Source organism: Trichechus manatus, unplaced genomic scaffold (assembly GCF_000243295.1).
Source record: "Trichechus manatus latirostris isolate Lorelei unplaced genomic scaffold, TriManLat1.0 scaffold00003, whole genome shotgun sequence".
NCBI classification, from domain to species: domain Eukaryota; kingdom Metazoa; phylum Chordata; class Mammalia; order Sirenia; family Trichechidae; genus Trichechus; species Trichechus manatus.
The window spans coordinates 9,816,067-9,834,712 of NW_004443939.1; the positions used below are offsets into that span (position 1 = coordinate 9,816,067).

General features: G+C 36.5%; 1 protein-coding gene across 3 annotated transcripts in view; it reads right to left on the bottom strand.

The window, feature by feature from the left end:
* Nucleotides 1-18,646, bottom strand: part of ITGB3BP (integrin subunit beta 3 binding protein) — a 107,221-nt gene that overhangs the window by 14,814 nt on the left and 73,761 nt on the right. For all 3 annotated transcript variants that reach the window (XM_004369011.2, XM_023730652.1, XM_023730646.1), the window contains 2 exons: nt 584-662; nt 59-152 (listed from right to left, as the gene is read on the bottom strand). In XM_004369011.2, coding sequence (XP_004369068.2) covers nt 59-152; nt 584-662 — 173 coding nt within the window. The remainder of the gene's footprint in view (nt 1-58; nt 153-583; nt 663-18,646) is intronic.

Here is an 18,646-nt window from a genome sequence, read left to right on the forward strand (position 1 = left end):
GGAAAAGTTAATAGGTTTATTTCAAAACCACCACTGAAAACTTATGAATTCTTCTTACTTAGCTCTTTGGTTTTCTGCATTTCTCTTTGTAAGAAACTGGACGCACAGGAGATACCAATGAGGTTTTCAAGCTCTTTCCTGCCCTTCAAAGCCTAAAAGAAAGTCATGTTAAATGAGCTAAGTTCTCTACAAATATAAAATTACTGACAATCTAGAGAATATATTAAACACAGTAAATTGTTTTCTGCATTTGAAAAACTTAAATTCTATGTTTGGAAATTTAACTTTTCTGGTAGGTCAACTATTACAAGCCCCAAAATGCCTGAGTAAAAATAAAATTAACTAAAGAGGCTAAACATAATCTACACATTTGTAAATGTGAAAAAGCCAGATAGTACTAAAATATTATGGTTAAGTAATATTCAGATAAGAAAAGAAATTCTCATCAAAAGTAATTTGAACTTTTCCCCTGCAACAACTTTCCTGGACTGGATTCTCATTTTGGGGCTTCTTTTCTTTTCCAAAGAACACATGAAAAATTAGACGTTTAAAAAGTTATATGAAAAAGAAAAAAAAAGCAGACCTGTATACTACTTAAATTTTGCATTATTTCCATGATTTCTTCTGATGATTTCTCAACTTTAGACCATAACATCATGAATCTGTAAATGAATAAAAAATAATATTTAGTAAGAGTAAGCATTTAAACATGGCGAGTCATTTTCAGAGCTGTAATTCTTTTTAAAGAATCTTAGATTGTTTTCTAATCTTTTTCTACATTTTTCAAAGCAGTAAAAGATGTAAATGTTCCTCCTTCATTCTTTTACAGACACAATATATATTAATCAACTACCGTCTCTTCTGGAGTTTCACTTTCTCTCATTTCCAGTGAGTAGGGGGAGAGAAGGCATGGTTGGCTTGCTCCTTTCTCCACAAAGCCACTTTGAGAACACTAATCTACCACCTTCTCCTTCTTGATCAGTGTTTACTCACTGATTGTTTTTAATAAAAAAAGAAAAGTTTTATGGCTTTAGTATATATCCGTGTGAAAAAAGATACGAAAGCATACTTTTACCTTTGAAAATAAAGAAAAGGAAAAACAAAACAAACACTTCACTTGTAATCCTATCTCAAAAACTATCTCCAGTTAGCATTTTGGAAAAATTTCTAGGTTTTTTTTTTTTTTTTTTTAAAGATTTCTATAACTTTACATCATGCTTTCTTTACTTAATAGTATCAGCATACTTTTTTTGTTGCACATAGTCTGTATACCTATAATTTTAGAGGCTGCACAATATTCTATTCAGTAAATATATGAAAGATGATTTAATCCTTCCCTTACTGTTGAAATTTTATTTTTCCCCCAAATTTAAGGTCCTATATCTGTATATGATAATCTATACCAGCACAGTCTAATAGAAATATTACACAAGCCACATATATAATTTAAAATCTTCTAGTAGTCACATTAAAAAAGTAAAAGAAACAGGTGAACTTAACACTATATTTTCTTTAACCCAGTATATCTAAAATATTATCACTTCAGCATGTAATTAATATAAACATTACCATTTACTTCAAGTACTTATTAGTCACATGTAGCTTGTGGCTACTGTTTGGAGAGCACGTATCTATATTATCGGTTTTATGAAAGAAACAAATTCTATTTAAATGCTTTTCAAGATTGTATCAGTGTTATCCATTAAAATTTTGTGCTAATAAAAATAAGACAAATATTCATGATATAATGTTAAATTTTCATATATAATGGATATGTACAGTATGTTTCAACTAAGTATGTAATTATATAAACAAGGAATGGAGAGAGAACATTATGCAAAATCTCAAAATTATGTGAGGATACTGGAGATACAGGTGGTTTTTCTCCTTCAAAAAAGTCCTTTATTATTATGTCTTTTCAATTAAAAGTCATGTGTCTGGTGCCCCAACTGCTTAATATCAAAATTTCAATTTGAGAGATGATATCATAAAGAGATTCCAGCCTCTCCCATTGGGCTCCAAAAGTCTGAAATAGTGTTGTTATTGTTAGATGCCGTCAAGTCGGTTCCGACTCATAATGACCCTGTGTACAACGGAATGAAACACTGCTCGGTCCTGTGCCTTTCTCACAGTTGTTCTTACGCTTGAGTCCATTGTTGCAGCCACTGTGTCAATCCATCTCGTTGAAGGTCTTCCTCTTTTTTGCTGACCCTCTACTTTACCAAGCATAATGTCCTTCTCCAGGGACTGATCCCTCCTGATAACATGTCCAAAGTACATGAGACAAAGTCTCGCCATCCTGGCTTCCAAGGAGCATCCTGGCTATACTACTTCCAAGACATTTGTTCGTTCTGAAGTAGTAAGAGGGCTTAAGTGACTCCTACCCAGGCTGGGAATGTCCAACTTCCTCTACATGATGCCCAATCCTACTAAGTGCCCCTCAGGAATGCAAAACTGAGTCAAGTAAGCTACTTTGCTCTTACGAGAAGGAATCCTAGGACTTTTGACCTTGTGTCTCTTTGAGGACTGGAGTGGCAGAGCTTCTTTACTTACTGTCTTAACCCACACCTTAAAGAAAATGGTGGTGGTCCCTGTTGACTTTCCAGGAATTGTGTGGGTTGGGTTCTGCAAGGCTACCATTTTGAATAACTCCAAGGGGTTCAGGCCACATAGATACAATGCGAGTGGTACTCCTAAGAGCTGTGCAATGCAGCAGTCCCAAAGGACATATAAGTATCTCCTGCTTTATGCACTTCACTTTTATGAAAGACCTACATCCTATATTAGTGTTTTTGCTAACCGAAAGAAATCTGAAGAGGATTTTCACTTTAAGTAAAAACATTAAAAGCAGAAATAGCGTTCAGCATTTGTTTTGCAGCAAGCAGTTAAAGCAGCGGGCACCCGGAGTGGTGTTGCCAAGCTCCTTCCCCGGAAAGTACTCGGTATCTCAGCATCAAGCTGCCATAACTTTGAACTGTGTCTGTGAGCATCTGTGCTTTATCTTGATTTATTTTGTGCATCCATTAACAAGATGTGTCCTATGGTATCAGAAAAGTCTAAGAGAGTACCTAAGGTTTTTACGTGTTATTTGGTTATGAGTTGGTAGGTTATTTTTTGGGTCTGGAAATGCTCAGAAATTTTTCCCATAAAAATTAATGGTAATTGCTTCTTCACTTTATGCCATTTTGGCTTACAAAAAGGTTTCACACGAATGTTCTACTTTCAGATAGTGGGAGATACCTGTACTAGCAACCCTCTCTCCCAAATTAAGATAGTCATTAAACAGCTCAGCTAAGCAAACAACTGTTTTGACAATCTTGGAGAGCTGTATGGACTGAGTGGCAATTGTCTGGGGAAGATGTTTTCAAGACATCTTCACATACCTATGCTGCTTTTGCAGGGAAACTTGTGGTGTCCACTGCGGGATCAAGTACAGCACACTCTCTGACTCTTCTCGTTTTTGCTTATTTTAATTTCCTTTTCTCTCCTCTTCCTCCTTTTGCTTCTTCATACCCTTTCTCTCATTTCTATGGCAACCAAATTCATAAAATGGTTTTTATAACTGTCATCCAATTGTTAAATCCTGAGTAATTTCAGGAAATGCTTTTCCACATCTTCTGACTCAGTGAAGACGCCTCATAATCTTTCGAGATAAACTACTTGCTGATCAGCTTTTGGGGAAAATGTGGCTGCCACTGTCTTCATCCTAGACAAAACAGCAACCTTCATGAACATTTAATCGCACTTGTGCTGGAGGCTGGATTTTCATTGCTGCTGCTATCTTTCCTATATTTTCAATGCACAGTTCAAATTCTACTTTGCTACCCTAGCTAAGACAGCCTTACTGTTTGCTTAGAGTCTCTTGGTCTTTAATAACATCTTGATGTTCCTTCACTAATTTACTTGTTTCTGAAAACCAACAATCTTTTATTTCCTTGAAGCTGCCTGCAGAATGCATTTCTCAAATTCATTATGGTACAAAATCTCAAAATGATTGTTGCTCCCACTTTCAAGTTAGTGAACGAATAATCAACTTCATAGAATTTTTAAAGCTGTAGTAAGGAGACAGGCCCTGATCAGTGGGTGTCATTACTGTCTTACAGAACATTATTCCTTTCTGGCTGGACTAAACTGGATCAAGTCCTTCATCTTATAATGAATGACCCTTGTGAATCATCCAGATATTGAAGGGCTACTGTATCCACATATCCAGTCACTGCTGCCAGTTTCATGGCATTCTTACAAGATTTGATCAAATCCTGTATTATGGCCAAAGACCACTGTACTACTACCAAGACTGAATTTTCTTGTATGAACCTTCTTTTTCATCAGTAGAGTAAAATTCCAGCATTATTCTTTTTCAGCAACTAATATTTAAAAAATGTCTAAGTTGATCCTCTAAGATACTTTTAAAAGTAGTTGGCCTGGTACACCAAAAAGTTGTCTCAGTCTTGATTCTTATGGTATGTTAAATATACATATATATTCTCTTGGGAAAGGCCTGTGCTAGAAATTCAGGATTTTTAGTGCATTTTTCCAATTTTTTTTTAGAAAAGTCTCATTGTGAAATTCAGAGTTCTTTAATTTCCTATAAAGAGAAGGTTCATGTTATTTCAAAGAGCAACTGAAATCAGATGCATCAGCCAAATAAAATCCATGGGAGAGATGTATCTATTAGTTATGCTCTTAATTTCTTCTGTATTAACTTCTTCAGTATCAAGCAATGATGTGTAATGTGACTTTCAAAACTATCATTCTGCTCCAGTTCTGGGTCTTCCCTATCTTGACCACTTTTAATTATTTTCCATTCTTAGCTTCAAATTTATCTTCATCATTTTAATTTTCTCTATAAAGTGTCTCACATGTATTCTGAGGGGAGAGTTAAAAGAACAAAAGAAACTGTCATTAAATTGTTGGTTCTAATTGAAACTTACTGATACAGGTAGTTAACAAATATTAACTCAGCTGCTACTCTGCCATTCTGGATCTGGAAGAAGGGGAGGTAAAGGAGAGAGGCAGATAAGAAATAAGTCCAGTGATTTCTTTCTTTCTTTTTTGTGAAAATATACATAGAAAAATGTAAACCAATTCAACAATTTCTACATGTACAGTTCACTGATATTAATTACATTCTTCAAGTTGTACAATCATTTTCACTATCCTTTTCCAAATTATTCCACCACCATTAAAATAAACTCACTGCCCTCTAAACTTCTCATCTAACCTTTCGAGTTCTTGTTGTCAGTTTGATCACATATAGATAATTCTTTAAAACAGCATGATGCTCAAGGCAAACACTCTTTACTAATTAAGATAAACTACTGTTTGGATTAAAGATGATTTCAGGGGCTTAGTTTTGGTTTAAAGTTTAAAGATTACCTCAGGGAATAGTTTTGGAGGGCCATCCAGCCTCAATGGTTCCAGAAAGTGTGGATTCCATGAGAATTTGAAATTATGTTCAACATTTTCCGTCCTTTTGATCAGCATTCTTCTACAGAGATTTTGATCAAAATATTCAGTAATGGCAGTTTGGGAGCCGAGGCCAAGATGACAGAGTAGTCAGACGCTTCCTATGGTCCCTCTTACAACAAAGACCCGAAACAACAAATAAATCAATTGTATATGACAATCTAGGAGCCCTGAACATCAAAGGCAAAGTTGAGGAATCAGACTGAGTGGTGGGGGTAGGGAGAGATGGTTCGGATGCAGTGACGTGTTACCAGACCTGGCAGGAGCCAGAGCCCTTCAGGCCAGATTAGCTTGTGTGTGCGCTGAGGCAAGCAGTGGCGCTTCGGAGGTGTTTTATACATCAGGAGACACCCAGGAGCAGAGAGTCTACTCGGCCATCCAGAACCAGTGAAAAGCAGCACTCAAACCGCTAAAGATAAGTACTTGTGTCTGGCCTACTGCGCAGATCAAAAAACACCCTATTTGAGAAAAACCTCTCTCCCATTTACCACCCCCCTCCCGGCTCTGCACTGGGTCCCGTGCCAGCTTCAGCAACTGCCAAGTCTCCTGGGCCGGAAGTAGGACACGTCATATGCCCTGAGCCACTCTCCTGGCCTTGGAGAGGGAACAAATTAACACACAGGGAAAAAATAAGCTGCTGGCTCCCCTAAGGCAAGAACTCAGGGTTGCCACAGCTCCTTTGCCCAGGCACAGGCATAAGGGGTCAACGAACTTTGAATGCTTTTTACCCTGCATAGACTTGTGTGGGCCCATTTCAAAAGCATAGGCCCTCATTACCACTGTACAACAGGGTATATACCTGAAGTCTAACTTCAACTGTTTCAGCTGTGAAGTGGCAGGTTTGTGACATCTGACACTGCTCTGTCCATTAAGCAGATTTCTCACCTACCCACATCAGGAGTCTGAGGACTCGTGGCTCCACCCATGCCACCTAGCTACCTGCAACAGGAGTCCAACAATAAGTGATGCCCGCCAGTCCTTACAGCCAATAACATTGGGTGCTCATAGTCCAGCTGCAAAACCCACCCACCTACGTGCTATCTAGGGAACAGGGACACATTTTCCTCCCAGACACTCGGGGCAACCATTAGCCCCCTGCCTTGCTCAGAGCGTGACTCCCCCTACTGTAGCCAATACCTGTGCATACACCAATCACCCATGGCTGTCTAGGACTGTAGGTGAGAGCCTGTACCACACACTTGGTGGCTGACTACCTGGATACCTGAGCTGAATCCATACAAGAAAAGTTAACAGACTCCTGGGCTCACATACCTAGTAACAGATCTAACCACCTGGTGACGGGATGTTAGAGCTTCAAAGGTGCCAATGATCAAACTAGCTCACATGAGCAGCCTATTTGGGCATATCAAAACAAAACGAAACAAGAAGCTAGGACACAGTAAGCAAACGTAAATAAATTAAATTATAATAACTTATTGATGGCTCAGAGACAACAGTCAATATCAAATCACATAAAGAGGCAGACCATGATGGCTTCAGCAAGCTCCTAAAATAAAGAATAAATTTTCCAGAGGAAGAGAATTTCCTGGAATTACCAGAGGCAGAATACAAAAGGTTAATATACAGAACTCTTCAAGAGATCAGGAAGGAGATCTTGCAAAATGCAGACATGGCAAGAGAGGAAATTAAGAAGATTAGAGAAGAGCATAATGACAAATTTAACAGGCTGCAAGAATCCATAGAGAGACAGCAATCAAATCCAGAAGATTAACAATAAAATTTCAGATTTAGACAACTCAGTGGAAAGTCACAGAAGCAGAATTGAGACAGTGGAAGTCGGAATTAGTGAGACTGAAGATAAAGCACTTGACACCAACTTATTTGAGGAAAAATCAGATAAAAGGATTTTAAAAAATGGAGAACTTAAGAATTATGTGCGACTCCATCAAGAGGAATAACCTACGAGTGATTGGACTACCAGAATAGGGAGGATAACAGAAAATACAGACAGAATTATTGAAGATTTGTTGGCAGAAAACGTCCCTTATATCATGAAAGATATCTATTCAAAATGTTCATCGAACCCCACATAAAGTAGATCCCCCAAAAAGTAACCAAGACATATTATAAGCAAACTTGTCAAAATCAAAGACAAAGAGAGAATTTTAAGAGCGATTAGGGATAAACGAAAAGTCATCTACAAAGAAGAGTCAAAAAGAATAAGCTCGGACTACTCAGCAGAAACCATGCAGGCAAGAAGGCAATGGGATGACATGTATAGAACCTTGAAGGAAAAAAAAACTGCCAGTCAAGACTTATATATTCAGCAAAGCTGTCTCTCAAATATGATGGCAAAGTTAGGGTTTTTCTAGACAAACAGAAGTTTAGAGAATTTGTAAAAACCAAACCAAAGTTACAGGGAATTCTAAAGGGAGTCCTCTGGTTAGAAAATCAATAACATCAGATAACAACCCAAGACTAGAACACAGGACAAAGCAACCAGATATCAACCCAGATAGGGAAGTCACAAAAATAAATCAAAGCTAAAACACTGAAAATAGGGGAACAGAGACATCAATATGTAAAAGATGACATTAAAACAAAAAAGAGGAACTAAAAAAATGTAAACATAGATTTTTCATATGGAGAGGAAGTCAAGGCAATATAAAGAAATAAAAGACTGTTTTAAGCAAAGAAAAACGGGTAAGTATTAAGGTAACCACAAAGGAAACTAACAATCCTACACATTAAAATAAAAAACAAGAAAAATATAAGGACACAGCAAATACAAAATAAACAACAATGAAAAAGATGAAAAGAAAATACATAAAAAAAATGACACAGAAAATTAAATTCAACAAAGAAACTGTCAACAACACACAAAAAAAGACAACAAAATGACAGCACTAAACTCATACCTATCAATAATTATGCTGAATGTAAATGGACTAAATGCACCAACAAAGAGACAGACAGTGGCAGATTGGATAAAAAAAACACGATCCGTCTATATGCTGCCTACAAGAGACACACCTTAGACTTAAAGACACAAACTAAAACTCGAAGGATGGAAACAAATATATCAAGCAAACAACACTCAAAACACAGCAGGAGTGGCAACATTAATCTCTGAAAAAATAGACTTTCAAGTAAAATCCACTACAAAGGATAAGAAAGGACACTATATAATGATTAAAGAGTCAACACACTAGGAGGACATAACTATAATAAATATTTACGCATCCAACAACACGGCTCCAAAATACATAAAACAAACTCTAACAGCATTGGAAAGAGAGAGAGACAGCTCCATAATAATAGTAGGATACTTCAACACTCCACTTTTGGAGAAGGACAGAACATCTAGAAAGAAGCTCAGTAAAGACATGGAAGATGTAAATGCTACAATCAATCAACTTGATCTCACGGACATATACCAAACACTGTACCCAACAGCAGCCAAGTATACTTTCTTTTCCAATGCACATGGAACATTATCCAGAATACACCACATATTAGGCCATAAAGCAAACCTTAACAGAATCGAAAACATCTTTTCTGACCATGAAGCCATAAAAGTAGAAATCAATAACAGAAAAAGCAAGGAAAAAAAAATCAAACACATGGAAACTGAGCAACACCCCTTGCTCAAAAACTACTGGGTTATAGAAGAAATTAACAATGCAATAAAGAAATCCATAGAATCAAATGAGAATGCAAACACATCCTACCAGAACCTTTAGGACACAGCAAAAGCAGTGCTCAGAGGTCAGTTTATAACAATAAATGCACACATCCAAAAAGAAGAAAAGGCCAAAATTAAAACATTAACTCGACAACTGGAACAAGTAGAAAGAGAGCAGCAAAAGAAGCCCTCAGGTGCCAGAAGAAAGGAAATAATAAGAATTAGAGCAGAATTAAATAGGGAATAGAAAAACAATTGAAAGTGTTAACAAGACCAAAAGCTGGTTCTTTGAAAGGATCAACAAAATCGATACACTTTGGCCAAGCTGACAAGAGAAAAACAGGAGAGGACGCAAATTACCCGTATGAGAAATGAGATGGATGATATCACAACAGACCCAACTCAAATTAAAAGAATCATAACAGAATACTATGAAAAACCGTACTCTAACAAATTTGAAAACCTAGAGGAAATGGACAAATTTCTAGAAACTCACTACCTACCTAAAATAACACAATCAGAAGTAGAACAACTAAATAAACCCATAACAAGAGATTGAAAAGATAATTTAAAAACTCCAAACAAAAAAAAGCCCTGGCCCGGATAGTTTTGCTGGAGAGTTCTACCAAACTTTCAGAGAAGAGTTAACACTACTACTACTAAAGGTAGTTCAGAGCATAGAAAAGGATGGAATACTCCCAAACTCATTCTATGAAGCCAGCATAACCCTGATACCAAAACCAGGTAAAGACACCAAAAAGAAAATTACAGACCAATATCCCTCATGAACATTGACACAAAAATCCTCAACAAAATTCTGGCCAATAAAGTTCAACAACATATCAAAAAAATAATTCACCATGATCAAGTGGATTTATACCAGGTATGCAGGGATGGTTCAACCTTAGAAAAACAATCAATGTAATCTATCACATAAATAAAACAAAAGACAAGAACCACATGATCTTATCAATCAATGCAGAAAAGGCATTTGACAAAGTCCAACACCCATTCATGATAAAAAACTCTCAGCAAAATAGGAAAAGAAGGGAAATTCCTCAACATAATTAAGGGCATTTATACAAAGCTAACCGCCAACATCATCCTAAATGGCTACAGTTTGAAAGTATTCTCCTTGAGAACGGGAACCAGACAAGGATGCCTTTTATCACCACTCTTATTCAACATTGTGCTGGAGGTCCTAGCCAGAGCAATTGGGATGGAAAAAGAAAGAAAGGGCATCCAACTTGGTAAGGAAGAAGTCAAAGTATGTCTATTTGCAGATGATATGATTTTATACACAAAAAACCCCAAAGAATCCACAAGAAAACTACTGGAACTAATAGAAGATTTCAGCTAAGTTTCAAGATACAACATATAAAAATCAGTTGGATTCCTTTACATGAACAAAGAGAACTTTGTAGAGGAAATCACCAAATCAATACCACTTACAATAGCCCGCAAGAAGATACTTAGGAATAAATCTAACCAGAGATGTAAAAGACCTGTACAATGAAAACTATAAGACACTACTGCAAGAAACCAAAACAGACCTGCATAAGTGGAAAAACATACTGTCCTGGATTGAATTGTGTCCCCCAAAAATATCTGTCAACTTGGCTGGGTCGTGATTTCCCATATTGTATGATTGTGTACCACTTTGTATGAGATTTCCTTATGTGTTGTAAACTCTATCACTATGATGTAATAAGATGGATTAGCAGCAGTTATACTGATGAGGTCTACAAGATTAGATAGTGTCTTAAGCCAATCTCTTTTGAGATATAAAAGAGAGAAGCGAGCGGAGACACACAGGAACCTCATACCACCAAGAAAGCAGTGCCGGGAGCAGAGCACGTCCTTTGGACCTGAGGTTTCTGCGCAGGGCAGCTGCCAGAGCAAGGGAAGATTGATGATATGTACCTTCCTCCAGAGCCAACAGACAAAGTGTTCCCCTGGAGTGACACCCTGAATTTGGACTTGTAGCCTACTGCAATGTGAGAGAATAAAGTTCTCTTTGTTAAAGCCATCCACTTGCATTTCTGTTATAGCAGCACTAGATGACTAAGACACATACCTTGCTCATGGATAAGACTCAACATTGAGAAACTGTCAATTCTACCCAAAGCAATCTACAGATACAATGCAATCTCAATCCAAATTCCAACGGCATTTTTTAACGAGATAGAGAAACAAATCACCAACTTCATATGGAAACGGAAGAGGCCCTGGATAAGTAAAGCATTATTCAAGAAGAAGAAAAAAGTGGGAGGCCTCACATTATCTGATTTTAGAACCTATTATACCACCACAATACTCAAAATAGCCCGGTACTGGTACAACAACAGATACATAGACCAATGGAACAGAATTGAGAATCCAGACGTAAATTCATCCACTTATGAGCAGCTGATATTTGACAAAGGCCCAAAGTCCATTAATTGGGGAGAAGACAGTCTCTTTAACAAATGGTGCTGGCATAACTGGATATCCATCTGCAAAAAACTGAAACAAGACCCATACCTCACACCATGCACAAAAACTAACTCAAAATGGATCAAAGACCTAAATATAAAATCAAAAACAATAAAGATCACGGAAGTAAAAATAGCGACAATGCTAGGAGCCCTAATACATGGCATAAACAGAATACAAACCACAAGTAACAATGTACAAACACCAGAAAAGAAACTAGATAACAGGGAGCTCCTAAAAATCAAACACTTATGCTCATCAAAAGACTTCACCAAAAGAGTAAAAAGACAACCTACAGACTGGGAAAAAATTTTGGGATATGAAAAATCCGATCAGTGTCTAATCTCTAAAATCTACAAGATACTGCAAAAGTTCAACAACAAAAAGACAAATAAGCCACTTAAAAAATGGGCAAAGGATATGAACAGGCACTTCACCAAAGAAGACATTCAGGCGGCTAATAGACACATGAGGAAATGTTCACGATCATTAGCCATTAGAGAAATGTAAATCAAAACTACAATGAGATACCATCTCACCCCAGCAAAACTAGCATTAATCCAAAAAACACAAAATAATAAATGTTGGAGAGATTGTGGAGAGGTTGGAACACTTATACGCTACTGGTGGGAATGTAAAATGGTACAACTGCTTTGGAAATCGATTTGGTACTTCCTTAAAAAGCTAGAAACAGAAGTACTATATGATCCAGTAATTCCTCTCCTTGGAATATATCCTAGAGAAGAGCAAGCCATCACATGAATAGATATATGCACAGCCATGTTCCTTGCAGCACTGTCCACAATAGCAAAAAGATGGAAACAGCCTAGGTGCTCATCTGTGGATGAATTGATAAACAAATTATGGTATACTCACACAATGGAATACTATGCAACGATAAAGAACAACGATGAATTCATGAAACATCTTATATATAAGCTGGAGGAATCTGGAAGGTATTATGCTGAGTGAATTTAGTCAGTTGCAAAAGGACAAATATTGTATAAGACCATTATTATAGGAACTCAAGAAAAGGATTAAACACAGAAGAAAACATTCTTTGATGGTTACGAGGGTGGGGAAGGAGGGAGGGGGGTATTCACTAACTAGATAGTAAACAAGAATTATCTTAGGGGAAGGGAAGGACAGCACACACTACCGGGGAAGTCAGCACAACTGGACTAAACCAAAGTTAAGAAGTTTCTTGAATACAACCAAACACTTCAAGGGACAGAGTAGCAGGGTCGGGCGTCTGGGGACCATGGTTTCCGGGAACATCTAGGTCAATTGACAAAGTTTTTTAAGAAAATGTTCTGCATCCTACTTTGGTGAGTGGCATCTGGGGTCTTAAAAGCTAGTGAGTGGCTATCTAAGATGCATCCATTGGTCCCCAACCCACCTGAAGTAAAGGAGAATGAAGAACACCATGGACACAAGGAAAGTATTAGCCTAAGAGACAGAAATGGACACATAAACCAGGGACTTCATCAGCTTGAGACCGGAGGAACTAGATGGTGCCCGGCTACCACCAATAACTGCCCTGACAGGGAACACAACAGAGCCCCTGACAGAGCAGGAGAAAAGTTGGGTGCAAAACTCAAATTCTAGTAAAAATACCAGACTTAATGATCTGACTGAGACTGGAGGGACCCCAGAAGACATGGCCCCTGGACTCTCTGCTAGCCCAAAACTAAAACCATTCTTGAAGCCAACTCTTCAGATAAAGATTAGACTGGACTATGGGACATAAAATGATACTCGTGAAGACTGTGCTTCTTAGCTCAAGTAGATACATGAGACTAAATGGGCAGCTCCTGTCCAGAGGTGAGATGAGAAGGCTGAGAGGGTCAAGAGCTGGTTGAATGGACAAAGGAAATCTGGGGTGGAAAGGAAGAGTGTGCTGTGATAGGGAGAGCAACTAGGGTCACAAAATATCGTATGTAGTAATTTTTGTGTAAGAGACTTAGCTTGAATTGTAAACTTTCACTTAAAGTACAATATTAAAAAAAATTTTTTAAAAATTCAGTAATGGTAGCTGGAGCCCAGTGATTTCTTACAGATTCCTTATTATGCAACCAGTGGTACCTACTGTACTGACTGCGTAGGCATTATGGATATAATTGGAAGAAGAGATGAAACCCTCTAAAAGCCATGATAATGGCCTCTAAAGATCCTGATTTCCCCCTTTTTGTAACTTCCAATTGTTTGACATTTGTCTACTTCAGTAGATTGTAAATTCCATGGAGACAAGGATGATGTCTATTATTTACTGTTATAACCCAAGTTGTCTAGCATGGTGCCTGTAAGTATGGTAGGTGCCCCCAGAATATTTGATGAAACAATGAATAAACCAAAAAGACTTTGTCCAGTGACCATACATCCCTGGATGTATGTGAAATATACCCATCTTTCAGTTCTCCCTTCCTTTTACTTCCTTCCTATCACAGATTCCATGGTTCAAGTCAGTTACATTCATAAGAAAGTTAATTACTCCAGTCCCTGAACCCTCTGCCACATGTTCCCTATATACTTGTTTTCTTCACTCCTGGCCTAAGCTGCCAATGCTACAGAAAATAAATCTTACAGCAATATTGATGGTCAATATTGCAAATATATTTATTTTCTGGGTCCCTAATGTTTAACCTTTTACGTGTTTCACAAATCCATTGCTCAAAAATAATGATCTAATCCAATCTCTACTTCCTTTATACTAAAATTAAATTCTTAAACTCAGATTTCTGCCTCACTCTTCTAATAGTATGCACTCAAAAGCCACAGATGAACTCTTAATTAATTCCTTTACTAAAAACAGTTACCCGAAAGTTACCTCTAAGAGACTGTGTTTTTATAAAATCTCAAAAAACCTGAGCGTTACATGTATATAACAAGGATAAAATCCTCACGTTTTTCTTTATTTTCACTATAGTTCAACTCACACAGAAAAAGGTAAGTAGGTCACTGAACCTCTGTTTATCTAAACTGATCATTTTGGGTGACGTTAACAATAAAATATACTAGCTTTTTTTTGAGTGCTTTCTAAGTTCAAGGCACTGCATTTATTACAAGCTATATCTTTAGTCTCCAAAACAAGTCTCTGTGGTAAATATTATCTTCATTTTACAGATTGGGAAACTGCAGCACAAAGAATAATATAAAATTCCAGGGGTATATAACAAGGGGCACAGTTAGGACTTGAACCCAGGTGTGTTTGATGTATGCTCTTAACCATTACACAATATTTCTCAAAGTGTAACTCACTTAAACTGGCATCAGAATTCCTTGGTAAAACTGTTAAAAATGCAAATGTTGGACTGCATCCAACATCTAATCAGAATGTCTCTGTATGGGGCCTAGAAATATGCATTTCCAGGCAATTTTTATGCACATCAAAGGCAATTAAAGAAATTTTCTCTGAAGAAAAACTGACCAAGTTAAAAAAAAAAAAAATACTGAACAAAATGAAAAAATTGACACTCATTGTCAAAAATTTTAAACAGTTGAAAATCAGTCTCTTTTAAATATTGATTCTCTTTGGTTTCCCTCTTAGCTCTTGCTCACCTACAGAATATATGTATAACTATATCTTCATCCTAAGTATCTGATAAAAATTTTCAGCTAACTCAACTTTAGAGACCCTCAATTTAGGCAGCAAGTGATCTGTAAGTCAATATTCTTATTGCATGATTGAATACTTAAAATATAGTAAAGAGAAATTCAGACTCAGGAAAGTATGCAACCTGAGAATTCTGACCAGTGGTTATTTGTCACAATTAAATTGTATACTGTCTTAGTTATCTTGTGCTGCTGTAACAGAAATACCACAAGTGGATGGCTTTAACAAAGAGAAATTTATTCTTTCACAATCTAGGAGGATAGAAGTCTGAACTCAGGGTGCCTGCTCCAGGGGAAGGCTTTCTCTGTGAACTCTGGGGAAGGTCCTTGTCATAAATCTTCCCCTGGTCTAGGAGTTTCTCAGGCGCAGGGACACTGAGTCCAAAGGACGTGCTCTGCTCCTGGTGCTGCCTTCTTGATGGGACGAGTTCCCCTGTCTCTCTGCTTGCTTCTCTCTTTTATATCTCAAAAGAGATAGACTTAAAATACAACCTAATCTTGTAGATTGAACCCTGCCTCATTAACATAACTGCTGCTAATCCCACTTATTAACATCACAGAGGTAGGATTTACAACATATAGGAAGATCACATCAGATGACAAAATGGTGGACAATCACACCATACTCAGAATCATGGACTAGCAAAGTTGACACACATTTTTTAGGGGGGACACAATTCAATCTATAATACATACATTAAAAAAAAAAAGGAAGAAAAGAAAAACAAACAAACCCAGTTCTGGCATAACTCATTATTATTTTTATTTGAATCAGTACAGAAATCAAAGTTTCACATCTAAAGAAGTTACTCTTCTGACTGCAAAAGAACAAAACCAGTGATTAAAAATAAGCCTTATACAACAGTAGAAACAGTTGTAGAGATGGAACTGTTTTGTATTTGCACCACGCTGGTGGATACCTGAATTTACACTTACACATGTGGTAAAATTGCACAGAATTAAACACAGACACGCAAATGAGTACATAGAAAACTAAGAAAGCCTGAGTAAGATAAGCAGATTGTGTCAATGTCAGTTTCCTGGCTATGATATTAGACTATAGTTTTGCAAGATGTTACCATGAGAAGAAACTGGGAAAAAGTGATACACGTGATCTCTCTGCATTGCTTCTTACAACAGCATGTGAATCTACAATTATCTCAAAATAAAAAGTTTAATGAAAACAAACCTTATAGAAGACAGTCACCATTATTACATTTTCATAGCAGTGCCAGCAGCAGCAGCAAATTACCAACAGCAGTGACTTATATATTTTCCTTTCAGAACATAAAGAATATGGAAGTTCACATAAAATATTAATGTGTAGGTGTCTGTTTATAAATGAGCTTTAATGACATGTTACTAACTGCTTGTTTTCTGGGAAAAAAAAAATTTAAACCTAGAACATGGAACTGTATTTTCCTGTTGGGAGAATTCTTATATTAAATATTCTCCAAGCTGATTAATTTGGAGTGATTTCAGGACATATTCATAAGCAAAAAAAGCAAAGTGCGAAAGTGTACATATTGCATCACACACACACACTAAAAGAGTACATACTGTAGGAAATACACACTAAAGTAGTTAGTGGTAAAGGGGGATGTCATCTGCAACTTCTCAATGTTTCTGTATAAATAAGAGAAATAAGAAAATATAAATGAAACTGCTTAATCTTATAAAAATAAACATAGGAAAGGTAAACCAGAAACTAATAAATTTGGTTACTTACAGAGAATAAGTAGAAGGAAGATGGAGGGAGCAACACTTCTCAGTGTATACTTTTAGGGTAAAGATTTTAGAACTATGTTAATGTTTTAAATAGTGAAAAAAGAAAAACCGGTAACAATAAAGTAAAAAATTAGAATACAAACGGAAACAAGAGAATGAATTTCAAAATAATAACATAACCACACCGAAGGGGGGAAAAAAACCCCAGTATTTTCTGAACTCAGTAATTTGTCTATATACCTTCAATCAAAAGACAAAAAGATTGCAAACAAATCTTGAACTCTTAGGTTTGTTTTTTGCAGTGCATAGAGTGCAATAATTCTGAAACTACTTTATGTACGTTGCTCATTCCTTAAGCAAATGTATAAATATACTGGTGTTGTTAGGAGCCAGGGATCTACTGCTTGAGAAGAGATAAAAATATGCAAAGGGGGAAGGCAAGGAAAAACCCTGTATCAGCACGAACTCACAAATCAAAAAAAAGCCAACAAGCAGAAGGCTAACTAATAAATGCAGAAGGAAAGGTAGGGTTAGAAAATCACCACTGTGTAACTATCATAGTAATAACTGACCCAGGCAAGAACTATCAATGTATGCTAAAGTTACTGGGTAAAATAGTCTCAAAGTACTTCCCCACAAAGTATTAATTACAAAGGGAAAACATTTAACTTTATAGTAGATAAAACTGGTGGATACCACCTTAGTCAAATGATTAAAGTTAAATATCATCAAAAATAGGACAAAATGCCCCCGATGAAATATACTGAAAAAATGCATAATCTGAATCAAATCATGAAGAAATATCAGACAAACCTAAGTTGAGGAACATTCTACAAAAAAAAGCCTGTATTCTTTAAATATATCATTGTCATGGAAGACAATGAAAGATTAAAGAACTGTTCCAGATAAAAGGAAACTTAAAACCTATTATGTAATGTGTGATCTGAGACTGAATCTTGGATCAAGGGTAAAAAACTGCAATAAAGGACACTGTTAGGAAAATTTGAATATGGACTGTGTATTAGATAATAGTAATTATCTAATAGTAATTTATCAATGTTAAATTTCCTGGTTTTGATACTTGAACTGTGGTTATATTAAAGAATATTCTTCTTAGGAAATACACACTAAAGTAGTTAGTGGTAAAGGGGGACGTCATCTGCAACTTCTCAAGTATTCAGAAAGAAATGTAAGAATACATGTGTATGTGTGTGGGTACAAATGTGTGACACAGAGAATGAAAGTACATGTGACAAAATGTTAACAATTCATGAATCTGGGGGAAGGGCCCAGGAGTTGTTTGTAATATTCTAGAAAATTTTCTGTAAATTCAGAATATTTTAAAATAAAAAATTTTAATAAATAATCCAAGTTGTTATCTGTTTAGGGAAGACATCTGAAGACATTTTACCAGTGGGAAATCTTGTTTGCAGTCTTAAAATACATTTTCTCTGTGAACTCTTCTACTTCATAAATTTGTATGTTTTTAAGGGTCTCAAGATTTTTGTTTAATAAAAATAAGCTTTTGTAAAAATAATTTGAGCATGTTTCTATTTAATTTATATTTTTGCCTCATTTGAAATTTTTATCAAAATAACAAAAGGGTATGAGATTCAACTGGACGGAGGGCTCTGGGGACCATGGTCTCGGGGAACATCTAGCTCAATTGGCATGACACTACTTATAAAGATAATGCTCTACATTCTACCTTGGTGA